Source organism: Aotus nancymaae, unplaced genomic scaffold, assembly GCF_030222135.1.
Source record: "Aotus nancymaae isolate 86718 unplaced genomic scaffold, 86718_ANA_hifiasm-v0.15.2.pri h1tg000002l, whole genome shotgun sequence".
Taxonomy (NCBI): domain Eukaryota; kingdom Metazoa; phylum Chordata; class Mammalia; order Primates; family Aotidae; genus Aotus; species Aotus nancymaae.
The window spans coordinates 40,232,227-40,249,376 of NW_026988413.1; the positions used below are offsets into that span (position 1 = coordinate 40,232,227).

The window sequence follows — 17,150 nt, forward strand, 5'->3', positions numbered from 1 at the left end:
TGGTTTCTTCCCTTCATTATATATTTACCTGTCTGTCATCTTTGTAATACCGACTTTCTAACTAGGTCTCTGAGCAGACGTCCACCTTGTTGATTCCCAGCGCCGAAATCTGAGCAATCCACTGTGCTGGCCAAAACAGCGGTGTTAAGATTGAAGGTGCTCTTCTGCCCGGGAATCTCCGGACTCTGCACCACAAACTGGCGCGCTAAGGCGCCAGCAAAACCACCGCGCCAGCCACAAGAGTCGCCCTGGCGACCCGTGGGGCTCCTCTGCTGGGAATCTCCTGGTCCGTGAGCAACAAATATTCGTCTGAAAGTGTGGCGTCCTCTCGTTCTCTGAGCTTTCACTGGGAGCTACATGCCCGAGCTGCTAGTGATCAGCCATCTTGGATCTCTCTCGATATTTCATGGTTTTACCCTCAGGCTGCCACCCTTAATTCTCTCTTAGAGTGGACAGATCATCTTCTTCTTCTTACATCTATCTGCCTTCCTACCAACTGGACAGGCACTTGTACCACAGTTTTCCTTACTCCCACAATTCAGCTTAACGATGGAGACAAGAGCCTCCCTGTTCCCCTTGTGGTCCTGACACAACACAAACAGGTCATTACATTGACCCCCTTACTTATAGGATTAGGAATTACTACTGCACTCAGCACAAGGATAGCCGGCCTTACCAAATCAATTGTCATTTTCTGTAGCCTCTCTAATGATTTCTCTGCTAGCATTGCAAAAGTAATTCAATCACTATCCCTTTTTCAAGCTCAAGTAAATTCCCTAGCTGCAGTTGTCCTCCAAAACCACAGAGGTCTTGACTTACTGGCTGCTAAAAAAGGAGGTCTTTGCCTATTCTTAAATGAAGAATGTTGTTTTTATGTAAACCAGTCGAGCCTTGTACATGATGCCATCACAAAGCCCAAAAGCTCACTAATCAGGCAAAGGGTTATTCTGGACCTGGCTGGACTGGCTGGACACTCTAACTGGGTGTCATGGCTTCTTCCAATCCTTAGTCCTCTGATACCTATCTTTCTCCTTATTTAAACCCTGTGTTTTCCAATTAATATCTCAATTCCTACAAAATCATATATAAGCGATAACCAATCAGTCAATATGACAAATGCTCCTTCTAACAACCCCACAATATCACTCCTTGCCCTGAGATCTCCCAGCAGTCTAAATTCTTTCTCAGAGAAGCCCTGAGAAACACTGCCCCATCACCCGTCTGTGCTGGTCTTCCTAATATTCCACTGCCCTCCATTCTTCACTTCTTTTTCCTTTATATTACTAATATAAAAAGGAATGTAAGGCCATTTAGGCTGACAGCACCATGGACGACTGGTGCCCGCCGTGACCCACACGTACACCTCTGGATAGGCTTCTGGAATTAGAAAATCTGAAGTAACTGGAAGACTATGAAAAGAGATCGAAGGATGATCAACCCCTGCAGTGCCTAACTAACTTGAGACATTCTTCTATTGTTCCTTATTCTGGCCTCATTTGACAAGGCAATTAGACTCTGTAACCAACTTTGGTCAACCTCATGACTCCAGACCCTACAACTCCCTCCCAGTTTGCAAAAACTGCCCTAAATGGTGACTTCTATAACTTTCCACTGCCCCCAAACCTGTAAAACCAACTCCTATCCCACCACCCTCCTCTGACTCTCTTTTTGGACTCAGCCCACCCGCACCTGGATGAATAAACAGCCATGTTGCTCATACAAAGCCTGTTTGCGGGGGTCTCTTCATTCAGAGCATGCATTTTAACAATATGGATAATGAAGTCCAGGCTGAGGTGGTCTCAGATTGAGACGAAGAACTTCCTGGGAACTGGTCTAAAGGTCACTCTTGCTATTCAAAGAGACTGGTGGCATTTTGCCCCTGCCCTAGAGATCTGTAGGCAGGGACAAAACTTTGAGAGAGATGATTTAGGGTATCTGGTGGAAGAAATTTCTAAGCGGCATAGCATTCAAGAGGTGATGGAGGATAAAAGTTAAAATTTGCAGCCTGACAATGCAATACAAAAGAAAAAGCCATCCTCTGGGGTGGGATTCAAGCCTGCTGCAGAAATTTCCATAAGTAACAAGATGCTCGAATGTTAATCACTAAGACAATAGAGAAAATGTCTCCAGGGCATGTCAGAGAGCCTCACAGCAGCCCCTCCCATCACAGGCCTGGAGGCCTAGGAGGGAAAAATGCTCTCATGGACCAGGCCCAGGGGTCCCTGCTGTGTGCAGCCAGACCTGCTACTCTGCATGCCAGCTTTCAGACCTGCATTCAGCTCCAGTGGTGGCTAAAAGGGGCCAAGGTATAGCTTGGGCCATTGCTTGAGAGGATGCAAGCCCCAAGCCTTGGCAGCTTCCATGTGGTGGTGGTGGTCCCACAGGTATGCAGAAGATAAGAACTGATGTTTGGGAACCTCTGTCTAGATTTAGAGGATGTATGAAAATCCCTAGATGTCCAAGCAGAAGTTTGCTGCAGGTGCAGTCCTCATAGAGAACCTCTTCTAGGGTACTGTGGAAGGGAAATGTGGGGTTGGAGCCCTCACACAGAGTCCCCATGAGGGCAATGCCTAGTGTAGCTGTGAGAAGAGGGCCACCATCCTCTAGGCCCCAGAATGGTAGATCCAAGGACAGCTGCAGGCACTCAACACCAGCTTGTGAAAGCAGCCAGGATGGGGGCTGTACCCTGCAAAGCACAGGGGCAGAGCTGCCCAAGGCCATGGGAGCCTACCTTTTTTGCATCAGTGCACCCTGGATGTGAAACATGAAGTCAAAGGAGATCATTTTGGAACTTTAAGGTTTATGACTGCTCTACTGGATTTTGGACTCACATGGGGCCTACAGCCCCATTCTTTTGGCCAATTTCTGCCATTTGGAATGGCTGTATTTACCCAATGCTTATACCCTCATTGTATCTAGGAAGTAACCAACTTGCTTTTGATTTTACTGACTCATAGGCAGAGGGGACTTGCCTTGTCTCATATGAGACATTAGACTTGGACTTTTGAGTTAATGCTGAAATGAGTCAAGACTTTGAGGGACTGTTGGAAGGGCATGATTGTGTTTTGAAATGTGAGGACATGAGATTTGGGAGGGGCCAGGGGCAGAATGATATGGTTTGGATGTGTCCCCTCTCAAATCTCATCTTGAATTGTATTTCCCATAATCCCCATGTGTTGTGGGAGGGACATGGTGGGAGGTAACTGGATTATGGGGGCTGTTACCCTCATGCTGTTCTCGTGATGGTGAGTTCTCATGAGATCTGATGGTTTTATAAGGGGCTTTTCCCCTTTTGCTAGGCACTTCTTGGTGCCACCATGTAAAGAAGGATGTGTTTGCTTCCCCTTTTGCCATGATTGTAAGTTTCCTGAGGCCTTCTAAACCATGCTGAACTGTGAGTCAATTAAACCTCTTTCCTTTATAAATTACCCAGTCTCAGGTATGTCTTTATTAGTAGTGTAAGAACAGACTAATACACTTAGTCTCTCAAAAAATCAAACAAAATTTCTGGGATGAGTAAATTAGTAGAAGGAATGTAATTTATTAAGATAGTATATGCAAAAGATGAACAGATTTGCAGTATGGAGTAGGGAAGGTTGATGGAAGTCTCCAAAATGAAACAACTGATAAATTTGATACACCTGTGAGACAAGACAAAGCTATTATACAGTGTAGGATATATAAATCTCATGTTAAAAACTGTAGCCTGATAGGAAATATAAATTTGGTGGTCAGAGAACAATATATAATGAATGTGAGTTAAAGAGATCACCTTTGCCTCTTGGGGAAAGTGTAGAGGGAAAAAGTAAGGACTCAAGAAAGTCTGGCAGAGGAAAAGAAGCTGGAAAAGGTGACAGAAAAATAGAGTAGGGAGACTCTGTGGTGTTAAAAATTTAAGCTGGGACTAATATACAGGGCAACGGCAGCATACAATTAAGAATGCCAATCTGAATGTTTTCAAATACATTCTAAAGATACTTACATTGTTCAGTCTATATAAAATGGATTAACATTAGATACAATTAGGTTAAGTATGTATGTTGAAAGAACTAGATAACTAAATAAAAAATTTATAGTTTAAAATACTCAAATTAGAACAAAGGAAATAATAAAGTACTAAGTGTTCAACTCAGGAAGTTAGGAAAAAGCATAAGCCTGAAGTAAAAGGAAGGAAAATAAAAATAATAGCAGAAACTAGTAAAGGGAAATAGAAACGATTCTAGGAAGAGTTTCTATTCTATTTGTTCCCTTGGGTAGCTGGGGGAACAAACCCAGACACTCAGCATAGATCATACTGCATTAGTTTTAAGATGTGAAGCAAGAAAGCAAACTTGCTATCACCAATTCTAATCATATTGTTCTGAAGGTACTAATCAGAGCCATGTGAAAAAGTTGTAAGAATTCATCAGAAAGAAAAAAAACTAAACTGTTGCTATTCACAGATGCTATGAATGATCACAGAGAAATGAAATTTGTTAATTAGCATTAAGAAGAGTTTAATAAGTTAAGATTTAAAATATAAATCATGAAATTTCTCTACATCAGAAACAGAAAAAGCAACTAAAAACCCAAATGAATCTCATTGCTAAATTATATAAATTATTAATTATAGATTTTAGGTTGTTGTATTCTGAATTTTCTTAAAATACCTTTCAGTATGCAAACTGAAAATATTAGATTTGACTTGTATATTCTTAGAGAAAGAGAGAGAAAGAGAGAGAGAGAAAGAGATGGGTGGTGGAGAGGCAAATTGCTTTCCTTGTGCACACTGGTCAGAAATCTTTATTCGATAAGAATTTATTGAAGAATTTGCATATTCTAGTTCAGTTATAAAATAGTCTTTCTAGCATCTGGTTATCTCATACTCCCATCTAGTGGAAAGCTGCAAGTTATCCTACTACCGCATGTTATTCACTTTTACTCTTTGGTTAACAAAACAATGTAATTATTTATAAAACTATCACCCTGCTTTTGGATCAAGTTTAAAATTATGCTTTCCTGAGGGGGAAAAAGGTGGGGTGGGAATTTAGTTCTTAATATAGCTAAATAGATCCTTATATGGCTGTGAGCTACAGCATGCATCCTAATAATTAGCAAAGAGATGTCTAAAAGGATCAAGGCTGTATAATAAATACTGGAATTTGGAAATTTTTACAATCTAAGTTCTACACCAGTACAACATGAATACCACAAAATAAGAAGGGTCAGATTTTAGAATTTGAAAGCTAAATAGTAAAAGATACAAGTGAAATAAGCCTCATGGTTTCTATAGCATTAATAAACTATAGTAAGCTATGGCTTGGTTAAATAAATTATATTTACTATTAAATATAAAGAGTTAAATTAACAAATTATAAAAGAACCAGCTCTGTATTTTTTTTAAAATTGTTATTGATCTTGGCCATTAGAAGAATTTACAATCTCAGGAAGCCTCTGCCTTTCTACTGATGCCTTCAACCACGCAACATACCTTTATTAATAAGTAAGTAAAATCAGGTTAAAACAACATACCAATAGCAGCAGTGGTGAGAAAAAAGAAATACCTAAGAAGTCATAGTATCACATATAATTAACAGTTTTCTAAGTAGAGAAAACCTATGATTGATTCATTTTAATTTAAAAAATCATGACTATATTCAAAGACTCATCTGCATCCTCACTCCAATGTGGTGAATTATGGTAACAGAGCCCTTGGTAAAAATGTGACCCAAGAATGGTGGCATGGTTCTTTAACTAGAACTGTCATCACTGAAACAGCTGGGATGACCACATCCCTTCCAGATCCCTTACACTGGAGCTCCTTTTCTACAAGGAGAAGAGCCAGCTACAAACCATTCTGCAAGAAAGCATATCATAAAATCAGCACCAGGTGCCAAGAGCTATATATTGTTGAAATCTGTGCTATTACCACTTACCTAGTTTTAGGTTTAAAAAATCTTTTTCTGGGTGGGGAGGGATAACATGGCAAGAAATACCAGATAAAATCAGCACCAGGTGCCAAGAGCTATATATTGTTGAAATCTGTGCTATTACCACTTACCTAGTTTTAGGTTTAAAAAATCTTTTTCTGGGTGGGGAGGGATAACATGGCAAGAAATACCAGATATAGGTGATGGGGGGATGAAGGCAGCAAACCACCTTGCCAGGTATGTACCTATGCAACAATCTGGCATGATCTGCACATATACTCCAGGACCTAAAGTACAATTTAAAAAAAAAATCTTTTTCTTAGAGTTCTAATCTACAGTGTTTTATATTTGAATCTCTTACATTTAAACTAAAAAAGTTTACTTTCAGAAATACCTATAAAAACTTTTAAAATCACTTGGAAGCAATCCAATAAATTTATTAAAAGAAAAACCTTGTTGAGGAATTGGAGAAAAGGATACCACTGTGATCTTGTTATCCAAGAGTGGCCTGAGAATGAGTGGGATGTTTATCACATATTCAATTTCAACCTAAAACAACCCAGATACTACCCTTAAGAAAATGAAGAATGTTAAAAATTGGTTTTATACAAACCTAAAACAAAAACAGGGTATGGGTGAGCACAATACCCATGTGCAAGAGGCTGTTTGTAAGGTGTGTGGATTCTCTTTCTTCAGGTGATCCATAAGTAAATTTTAATGATTTATATAAATAGCTTGTTTACTAAATTTACTTGCGCTATACTGATTTGATAGTTTTAAGAGTATATAAATCAGTTGCCATATTTAGCACAGTTTTCAAATCTCTGAATTTTCTAAACTGTCCTATTGAGCAGTTCTCTCTCTAGACTCTCCACAGGGTGTTAAGAAAAGTTCTTTGGGGGAAGAAAAGGAAGGAGATTAAGAATTAAGTTAGTTTAAAAAAGTCTTTTTTATGATTTTTTTAAAGAGATGCAAACATGAACTGGTAGATTGTGAAGCTCTAAAGTGTGAGGATAGAGGAGGGTTATTTGTATTAAGAAGTCATTTCTACAAAAATTTAGCATCATTAGCACATATATATGCAAACATTAATATGTATGGCAAATCAAAATTGTATACTCAAAACTTCACAACTTAAGACTTCTGGAGTTAAATCTAAGGGGTGGAGAAAAGGGAGGAGTGAGGGGGAGGTAGGGAGAGAGAGAGAAAGAGAGAGCCTGGGATAGCAAATTCTAGAACCAAACTACCAAAAGTATTGCCTGAGACAAATAAACATATTTACAGTTTCAAGCTCATAGCAATCAAGAAACTATCCCTTATTCTGCCAAAATAAATTTTTTTGTAGCACTATTTGTAAAACTTACTATTTTTCCAGGGCAAGTAGTAGAAACTAGAGTGCTTTGACATGCTGCCAGCATTCATAGTGATTTAAAAGCATGGCCATGGCATTGCTACAAACCATAATTTAAAAGAGTTGGAAGTTGCCCTTTTCTAACAGGGATATACATATATGGATTTAAGTGTGGGCCTCTGTGATACAATTCAACACAAGTATTAATCCATTTATGGTAGGGAATTTTTAGTTTTCAGCCAGCTCTAAATCAATCAGAAATTCTGAACAGATGTATGTTATGATCAAGTAACGCATTTTTAATAAAATGCAACAGTTTTATTGGGAGACTTTAAAAATGGTAAGGCAAAACAGTAATTCTGCTACTTAATATGATAAATGACATGGTTGCAATTATATTAACTATACCTTCAATATGAAATAACTGGCTATAAACTCCTGGAAACCTTGGGTTTGTGTCACATCATTATCTCTAAATATTACTTGAAAGGGTGCCCAGCAGATAATTCTTATTGGGTAGTTATCAGGCTTCCTCAGCCGTTTGTTTTCCTCTACTATTTAATCATAGGCACACTGAAAAAGGAGAGAGCTCACATCCTTTGTCCACAAGGATGTCTGTATCACAATAATAACACTTCAGAGGCGACAACCTGGTGCAGTTCAAAGTTCACTGGCCCTGAGAGTGAAAAATATGCATTCTAATATCTACTCTGCCAGGGAGAAAGGTTTTGGCAAACTCTCAATTCAAATTCAGCTCTGCCATCTAAACCATGACTTTGGTAAGTAATTCAACTTTCCTAAGTCTTTGATTTCTCATACTTAATAAATATTAAGAGGATTAGGTACAATCAGGTACATAAAGAGCTGTGATAAGCAGAATTTTAAGATGGCCCCTATGACTTCTGTACCTTGGTGTTACTTTCATGATTATGTTACTTTTATATGGCAAATGGGAGATTTTCCATGCATGCCTAATCTAATCATGTGATCCCTTAAAAAGCAATGAGTTTTCTCTGGCTGGCAGAAGAGGAAGCTGGAGGCAGAAGAGGAAGTTGGAGACATATGAGGTGCAGGAAGGATTCTAAGCAGTGTTGCTGGCTTTGAAGATGGAAGGGGTTGTACCTCAACGAATGTGAGTGGCTTCTAAAAGCTGAGAGTAGCCAGCTCCCAGTGGACAGCCAACAAGGAAACAGGGACCTTGGTTCTCCAACCATAGAAAACGAATTCTACTAACAAGAATAAACTTGAAAGCAGATTCTTCCCCAGAGCTTAAAGATGAGAACTTAGCCTGACCAACACCTTCATTTCAGCTTTTTGAGGTGCTAAGCATAGAATCTAGCTAAGCCAGCCACCTTTTCCCAGACTTCTAACCTAAAAAATAATGAATGTTGGCCAGGCATGGTGGCTCATGCCTATAATCTCAGCACTTTGGGAGGCCAAAGCGGGTGGATCACCTGAGGTCAGGAGTTCAAGACTAGCCTGGCCAACATGGTGAAACCCGTCTCTACTAAAAATACAAAAAATTAGCCAGGTGTGGTGGCAGGTGCCTGTAATCCCAGCTACTTGGGAGGCTGAGGCAGGAGAATCACTTGAACCTGAGAGTTGGAGGTTGCAGTGAGCAGAGATTGCACCATTGCACTCCAGCCTGGGCAACAAGAGCAAAAATCCACCTCAAAAAAATAAATAAAATAATGGATGTTGAGTTAATTAATAGATGTTGCTTTAACTTGCAAAGTTTGTAGTAATTTGGTATGCAGCAGTAGAAAATTATTACGAGTGCTTACTGGTGTGTGACACATAGAAATTGTTCACAAATTATATTTCTTATTAATGATTCATGGGCTCAAACAAGTCATTTTAACTTCCTTTGGTTTTAGTCCTTTGATCTGTAAAATAAGGTTTGACTAGTTAAGTTAAAAGTTCCACTCTCAATTTCTTAAGTCTAATAATTCATTTTTAGCCTCCTGCAACTATGGTGATACACCTTGATCCGGCATCTCCCATTCACCTCTCCAGATTCATTCTCCATGCCTCAGCACTCTGTGCTATTTCCCAGAAGGCTGACCCTTAAGGACTACACTCATGGGCTCCCTTGTCACTGGCAATGGGAAAATGGAAGGTGCCAGCAGGAAATCAGAGTGATGAAGAAGAATGAGATCTGGGTAATTATTTCCTGGCTTCCTATAAGTATGCAAGGTGATAAAAAGGAAAATGATTCATAACAACTTCGCAGTATGTGGAAGCAGGGAAAAGGGGTGCTGTGGACTGAACTGTGTTTTCTCAAAGTCCTATGCTGAAGCCCAAACCCCTAATATGACTGCATTTGGAGTGGGGGCTTTTAGGAAGTAAAGTTACAAGAGGCAATAAGGTGAAGGTCATAATCCATTGGAATAGGTTACCTTATAAGAAAAGGGAGAGAGATCTTGTCCTCTATACACACACACACACACGTGCACACACACCAAGGAAAGGCCATGTGAGCATATGGTGAGAAGGCAGCCATCTGTAAGCCAGGAAGGGAGACCTCACCAGAACTCAACCATGTTGACTCCTGATCTGGAACTTTCCAGCCTCTAGAACTGGGAGAAAGTACATTTCTGTTTAAACTACCAGGTTGGTGACATTTTGTTATGGCAGCCTGAAAAGACTAATACATGGGCAGGGAAGACTTCTCAGGGGTATTTCTTGAGCTGAGACTTTTTGTTTCCTAATGGTGGAAGGTAGGGTTTTCCAAGCAGAGAACACCATGCAGTAAGGCACAAAAATTTCAGGGAATAGTATGTATTAAGCACTTGGAGCACAGGGTGCTTGGAACGGAAGTGAGAGTGGCTAGAAAAGCAAGCAGAAGCCAGATGTTGGGGTTTAATGTCAAAGGCCAAGAAATCTGCCTAAAATAAGTCCAGTGGGAAACTACTGAGGGTTCTTAAGTCATCAGAAGTATATAATAGTATCCATGTTCAAAAGCCCATTCTTGTGGTTGTATGAGAGGCCAGACTAGTAAAGTGGTACAGAATAATTTAACTCTGATTGTTGAAATGTGCCCAATGATGCCCTCAGGGTCCTAAGTCAAGGATCACCATGAAGCTGGAGGAGGAGGCTAGGTGGGCAGGGTCATGGGATCCCATGTCTACCTCACCCACAGAAGTTCTGTGGCCATAGACTAGACCTAGAATCTTTGTTACATTCAGTACAACTAGTCTAGAATATTTTACTTCAGAGACTATACTGAAAGAGGCTACATATGGAGGTCAAAGGCACCTGCTTCAGGTCTTTTAGTTATGGTGAAAAAGTCAGGGAATTATCAAGAATTCTAAGAGAAATGTGACTGGACTTATGCCAGGAAGATGGGAGAACTACTAAGAAATACCAACTGGGTGGACTCATCAATACCAGCTGAATGACAGGCCTTATGCAAAGCTCTAGACTTTTATGACTCTTAGATTTTCAGACTACACACAGTTGATTAAATGATAAAACTGAAATAAAAAAGGTTATTTTCATGCCATGGAGATCTGCTCTTGTCTGATATATTTTCATCTGAAAATACCAAAGTGATCAATATAACAAAAATTACTATAAACTAACTTGCTTTAGGGAAAAGATGGTATCTCTTAGGAATAAGCTTTAAAATCTCATGAGCAGTTTTTGGCAATTGCAAGGCTGAACTAAAAAGAATACAGGTTAAGTATCTCTTACCCAAAGTAAAAGAAGTAAAATAAAACAGTATATCAGATTTCAAAATTTTTTAAAATTTTGGAATATTTGAATAAATCCAATGAGATATCTTGGGGACGCAGCCCAAACTTAAACACAAAATGCATTTATGTTTCATATACAGCTTATATACATAGCCTGATTGTAATTTTATACAATATTTTAAATAATTTTGTACAAGAAACAAAGGTTTGAATGCATTTTGACTGCAACCTGTCACATAGTCAGGTATGTGAAGTTTTCTACTTGTGGCATCATGTTGACACTCAAGAAGTTTTGGTTTTAGAGCATTTTGGATTTTGGATTTTTGGATTATACGTATTATAAGATTGTAAGGTAAAAACTATGCCCAGGAGAGGGCAGTGCAGTCTTCTGTAAAGTTAACTGATAGGCACAATAGAAACTAGTGTGAGCATTAAGAGCTGGGATGTTCTAATCCATGAAAACTATTTTGTGTTAAGTAAATTTACCTTTTTAAAACATGACCGACATATTGTCTCATTTTTATGTCCCTTGAAGAGACAGCACAAGGTAGAGCTATTTAAGTTTTGTAAAAAAAATTCCTGGAAAATTTTAGCTCCCCAAACGTAAAGAATTGTACTAGTTCTAGCAGATTTCCACTGACTTTGCTATTTTAAACAATTCTCTTTGTTTCTGAAAACTGATTCAATAAACTAGTTTTTAAAAGAGCTTAATGTCTAAAATTTTATGTGTTGATATTCTCCTTTAATTTACACTGTACATATCTCCAAGGGCTGATGAAATTATTTATTCTAAAGGACTTCCTGTGGAAATTTATAGTACAGAAGTGGTTCTCAAATGAGAGACATCCTAACAAGGTAGCTGCTATCCTAAAATTGTATAGTTACCTTTATTTTTTTTCCTGCTAATTCTAACTTTGAGCAGACTTGTGAACTACCATTATGGACTTGACAGCCATTCATAAGCATAGGTTTCAAATACTGATTTTAGATTTATATGATATGCAGTAGTACTTTCAAAGCAACCTAAAGATCTATATAAAATTCATATTTTTGACCCACTAACATTTGTCTTGTGTATATATCTTCATTCAAACCAAAACACTACATTTTTTTCTTAAAAAAAATTCAAGTGCTTCAAAGTTTTTCCGTGGTAACTTTACAGCTGAAAATTTTAAAGAGACCTAAATTCAACTTCATTTCCTGATAACTAACATATAAATGCTCAATTCAGTATTCGTATTTGTTTATTGAAAATGTAGAGATGAGATGTGAAGTTACCAATTTTTAAGAAGAGAATAAATTATTAAACAGGGCCAGGAGTGGTGGCTCACACCTATAATACCAGCACTTTGGGAGGTTGAGGCGGGCAGATCACTTGAGGTCAGGAGTTTGAGACCAGCCTGGCCAACATGATGAAACCCCATCTCTACTAAAAATACAAAAAGGAAAAGTTAGCCCGGCGTCATGACGCACGCCTGTATTGCAGCTACTCAGGAAGCTAAGGCAAGAGAATCACTTGAACCAGAAAGCAGAGGTTGCAGTAAGCTGAGATCGCACCAACGCACTCCAGCCTTGGCAACAGAGTAAGACTTTATCTCAAAAAAAAAAAAATTAAAAAAAAATAAATTATTAAACAGTCCTAGAGGATTACCACAAACTTATTTACCGCCAGAAAGATATATTCAGTATTTCAGGCTCAGAGGAACTCTTAACGACAGAAAATAAATCAAACAACTCTTAATATAGTTATTATGGTCCAATCCACTAAGTCAAACTTAATTACAGGAAGACAGAACACTTTACATTGTATTCATTTCTCAGAAAAGACAATAACAGGTCTGTAACTTAGCAATCATGCTGGAAGACTAGCAAGATATCGCCACTGTCTGAGGAAGTATTGCAAAAAGTATAAACTACTAATGTGGTTGCAGTTTCCAAAACAATACCTCCAGAAGTGCAGTTCGAATCCTTCACATTTTTCTTTGCATTTTAAACAAGGGGCTCCAAATCCTTGCTCGTGACCTAAGCCCATCTGTTAAAAAGAAAACAACATGAATCTATTATTACATTCTTTACAAATCTAAAAATTCAATAACTTGCACTTTTAATTCCACTTACCGCTTGTGTTGATAAAACTTTCAAGCAAATCTTATGTTTAGTCGATGATACCCAGGATGTACATGGCAGTTCCAAGTGCATACATAATTTATATTCTGATTGCTTTTTATCATGAAAAGAGAAGCATCAGGATAAAACTGTATAGAAAACTACAAATATTGCAAGTAACAAAAAGTCATGAATTCATGTCTTTGGCCACTACATGCCCCATAGCACAGCCCTGTAGTACAATAGGTACAACACTCAGGAAACCATAGCTTAAAAAGCAAGGCTCATCCCAAATACCGTATTTTACAGCAAACAAATAATTACATATTTTAGGAATTACAACTGAAATAATATTTTTATTAGGATAAATATTATAATAGCTACAATAGACACTTATTGAATGCCAGTGCTATGGCTTTAATGTTTGTGCTCCTCCAAAATTCATGATGCAACTTAATCCCCAATGTACCAGTATTAAGAAGCTGCACCTTTATGAAATGATTAGGTAGCTAGGCAATGAAGGCTCCACCCTCATTGATGGGATTAGCTGAGGGAGTGAGTTCCTCTCTCCCATCTTTTCTGAACCTTCCTCCTTGTGAAGATGCAGCAAAATGGTGCCATCTTGGTAGCAGGAAACAAGCCCACACTAGACAATGAATCTTCCAGTGCCTTGATCTTGAACTTCCCAGCCTCCAGAACTTGAGAAATAAATTTCTATTATTTATAAATTACCCAGTCTAAGGTATTTTGTTATGGCAGCAGGAATAAACTAAGACACAAGGAATAGAAGTAAATACTTATATCTCATTAAAATATTACAAAAGCATATAAAATGCTTATAAAGTAGGCAATATTACTTGCCATTTTTGAAATGTCTTAGTTGAAACTCAGAGATTATGGAATTTGCTTAAGATCAAAGTGTTAATAAATGGTAGAGATTTGAGTTCAGGTGTTTCTGACTCCAAGGCCTGTGCTCTTCTGCCTAAAGTTGTGGGGAGGCAAGGAGTGAAGAGCTGTATTATCGCCCTTGCTATAGTAAAACATCTTTTCTTCTTTACCATATTAAACAATAATCTTTGAGCACTTGCTGATACATGGCCTAATAAGTGCAGGGAGTGGGGTGCAGATGGCAGAAGGACACAAGATGACAATTAAACTCTTTTACTCAACTACTGATATTAGATAAAAAAAAAGTAGCCAGCCTTATATCAGTACAGTAGCAAACCACCAGTAACCAGATTATTCCATGTTTTAAATATTGCATCAGTGACCATGAAGAATTGGTTACTGTTTAGTGCCTAGAGTAGCAGTTCAAGCTGAACAAGTAATAGTATTTTTCAATGGCCCTCTTTTGTAACTTTACCACATTGGGTTTGTCACTGTGCAATCAAAACCACATTGTAACTTGTTCCTTGAAAGATCAGTATGACATGCCCTGAAGTTGAAGTGAAGCCTTTCCTTTTGTTCTAAAGAAAATGACCACATCCTCTTTCCATAACTAAGGCCATATTCAAACCCAGCTGGTCCACTTAGCTGCTTAAGGGAACCCACATTATTTTTAAGTTAGACCATATCAAGTATATTCTCTTAAGTATAAACACCTGCCTAGTATTAGCTAAGCTTTATTATCTTTGCCATGTCCATATTACCAATTTTCAAAAGAACTGAAAGTCTTTAAATTGTATATTTAACATCAACACTAAGCTTTTTTTTTAAAGCAATTAAATTGTTTCCTTGTCACTGATAATCACAGTTCACATAGTATGGAAATAAAGTAGGTTAAACAAAAGACAGAGGGAGACTGTTTGCTGGTCTTGTGTAAGAAGCATAATTACATGTTTTCTCTATTATAATATCCATAGTAAAATGAAAAGCAAATCCAAAAAAGTGTATTCTTTTTCAAGCCCTTTCTAATTTTCCATTACAGAAGAGTTAGTCCTGAATGTGCCTGTTATATGGATACGACTCATACTATGTTCATGTATCTTCTGCTAAATAAACTCTAATCCCAAATGAAAATTTTGATTACATCATTAAGGCTTAATTATATAGCTTAGCTTAAATCAGATGCTTTTAACCTCTCTTTTATGTAATTCACAATATGGAATACATTTTACCTTGTGACACAGAACTTGCGTATACATACAAATTTACATATATGTATAAAATCCTGATATTTGCTGACAGATATCTAGAAATATGCTTCTGCCTCTAAATTAAATGGCTACTTAAATTCTTACATGCCTTCAAATTAGAATTGCCTGGTCTGAACAACACTGGTCTTATAAAAGACTGCAAGCATCCTGTAACAATACAATCTCATTCTCTATTTCTGAATGCAACATGAAAGTTCAGCTAATGTAACTAGAACCTCCACGAGTTACCAGAGTTTTTGCACTAAGGCTTCTGTGTAGCTCACTGCTGACTTAACAAAGTCTATTTTGCAAAGGGGCAAGTTGTTTTTTCCTACCAATTTTTTATCTTTGTAAATCAAAAATAAAATTCCAAGCCCATGGAGCATCTGAATGGACCCCACCTCTTGGCCAAGGTCATTCCAAAGTTAACCTGAAAAACTCTAGTTCAGGCCATGATAGGAAATGTGGAATTGGAGGGTGGGGATGGAGAGGAGGTGCTGCTTCACAGCTGGCTCCTACTTTACTGTTCTTTTGGGGCAGATGACTAGAGCGTCAAATGGGAGCTCTTGTCTTCCGAAGAGAGTCACTGGCTAATTTCTGCCCCATGGAAAAGAACTACAAATCCAGAAACACTCTTGTACCACCTCTAAGTGTAGATGACTTTCTGAGAGTTTTAAAAAGAGAAGACTTAAATAAAGAAGGCTGGGAAGCTTTGTTGAAAGAGAAGTGCATGAATTGCAATGAAAAGACTGAGCAGCATCTAACTCAGCTCAGAGGAGAAGTGTATTCAGGGCAGAGGAAATGCCATACACAAGGCGTGTGACAGAAGAGGGCAAGGGAAGAGCCAAAAAATCGTAGACCAACTTGCATGGTGACAGGGCTGGCCTTGTAGCAGGGGGAGTACTTTTTGTTTTGTTTTCCTTTTCATTTTCCCAAGGAAGAAACTAAACCTCTTGAAGCATTCAATGCCATGTCTTAGGCTACCAGCTTGAGGATGACATCCTCAGAGACAAGCAAGAGTGGTAAAGAGGAAAGCCACAGGGCAACAGGGATGGGTGAGGAGCAAGAGCACCTCTCAAGGTCTGCTAGTGGAAGCTCAGGCAGCCCTCACAGAGACCAGGAGACCAGGCCTTGGGAAAAGCAGTAACTTGAGAAACTAGCTCTGTAGGCTTCCCTGAAAAACCCAGAAAGTATTATTCCAGGGTTCTTTTGCCCTTGGGCCCTGCCTGGAAGGTAAATTTAATCTCTTTATGGACTCTTTCCAAATAGGTTTGTGACTGTCTGGAGAAAGTGCCCCTCTACCATTCCAAACACATAACTTTCATCTTCCCCATATGCTCAGACTTAAGTGTGAAGGAACCTTTAAAGATCACAAATGGAGAATAAGGAAGTGAAAGAGAGTGGAATGAGGTCACAGCAATATGATACACTTTCTCCTAACCCAAGGGAAGCAGTTCTAATTAAACACACACACACACACACACACACACACACACACAACACAAACAAAAATGACATCAACTTTTCAAAATCACTTTTAGCAGCTAGAGCAATTAGAGTTTCAGACTGGCAATAAACTTATTTTCCTGAGAACACTTCAATAAGAAAAATTATTTTATAGCTACAAGTATATAGCTACAAAACTTAAACCTCATTGCTACCAGCACTGAAGATCTATGACTATGCCTAAGAACTATGCTACATTATTGGATGAGAACTTTTTCCATATTTTTATCCTCTTTATTAATCCTCTGTTAGGATAAAAGCACAATGCCTCTCCAAGAAAGAAGACACATGATTCATGCTCTGGTGTTTTTCTTGTTTAGGATGTGCCTAGTTTCAGACTGAATTATAATTTAGAATGCAGTTGTTAAATCCCAACTTATATTATAAAATTGCATGGTAGCAGACATACCTCTACTGGGGTGAGGCAAATTTCTTCTGCTCTGTT

At 38.4% G+C, this 17,150-nt stretch overlaps 1 protein-coding gene across 1 annotated transcript in view; it reads right to left on the reverse strand.

The window, feature by feature from the left end:
• TES (testin LIM domain protein) overlaps positions 1-17,150 on the reverse strand; it is a 58,625-nt gene that overhangs the window by 23,048 nt on the left and 18,427 nt on the right. The window contains exon 2 of the mRNA XM_064374188.1: positions 12,905-12,990. Coding sequence (XP_064230258.1) covers positions 12,905-12,990 — 86 coding nt within the window. The remainder of the gene's footprint in view (positions 1-12,904; positions 12,991-17,150) is intronic.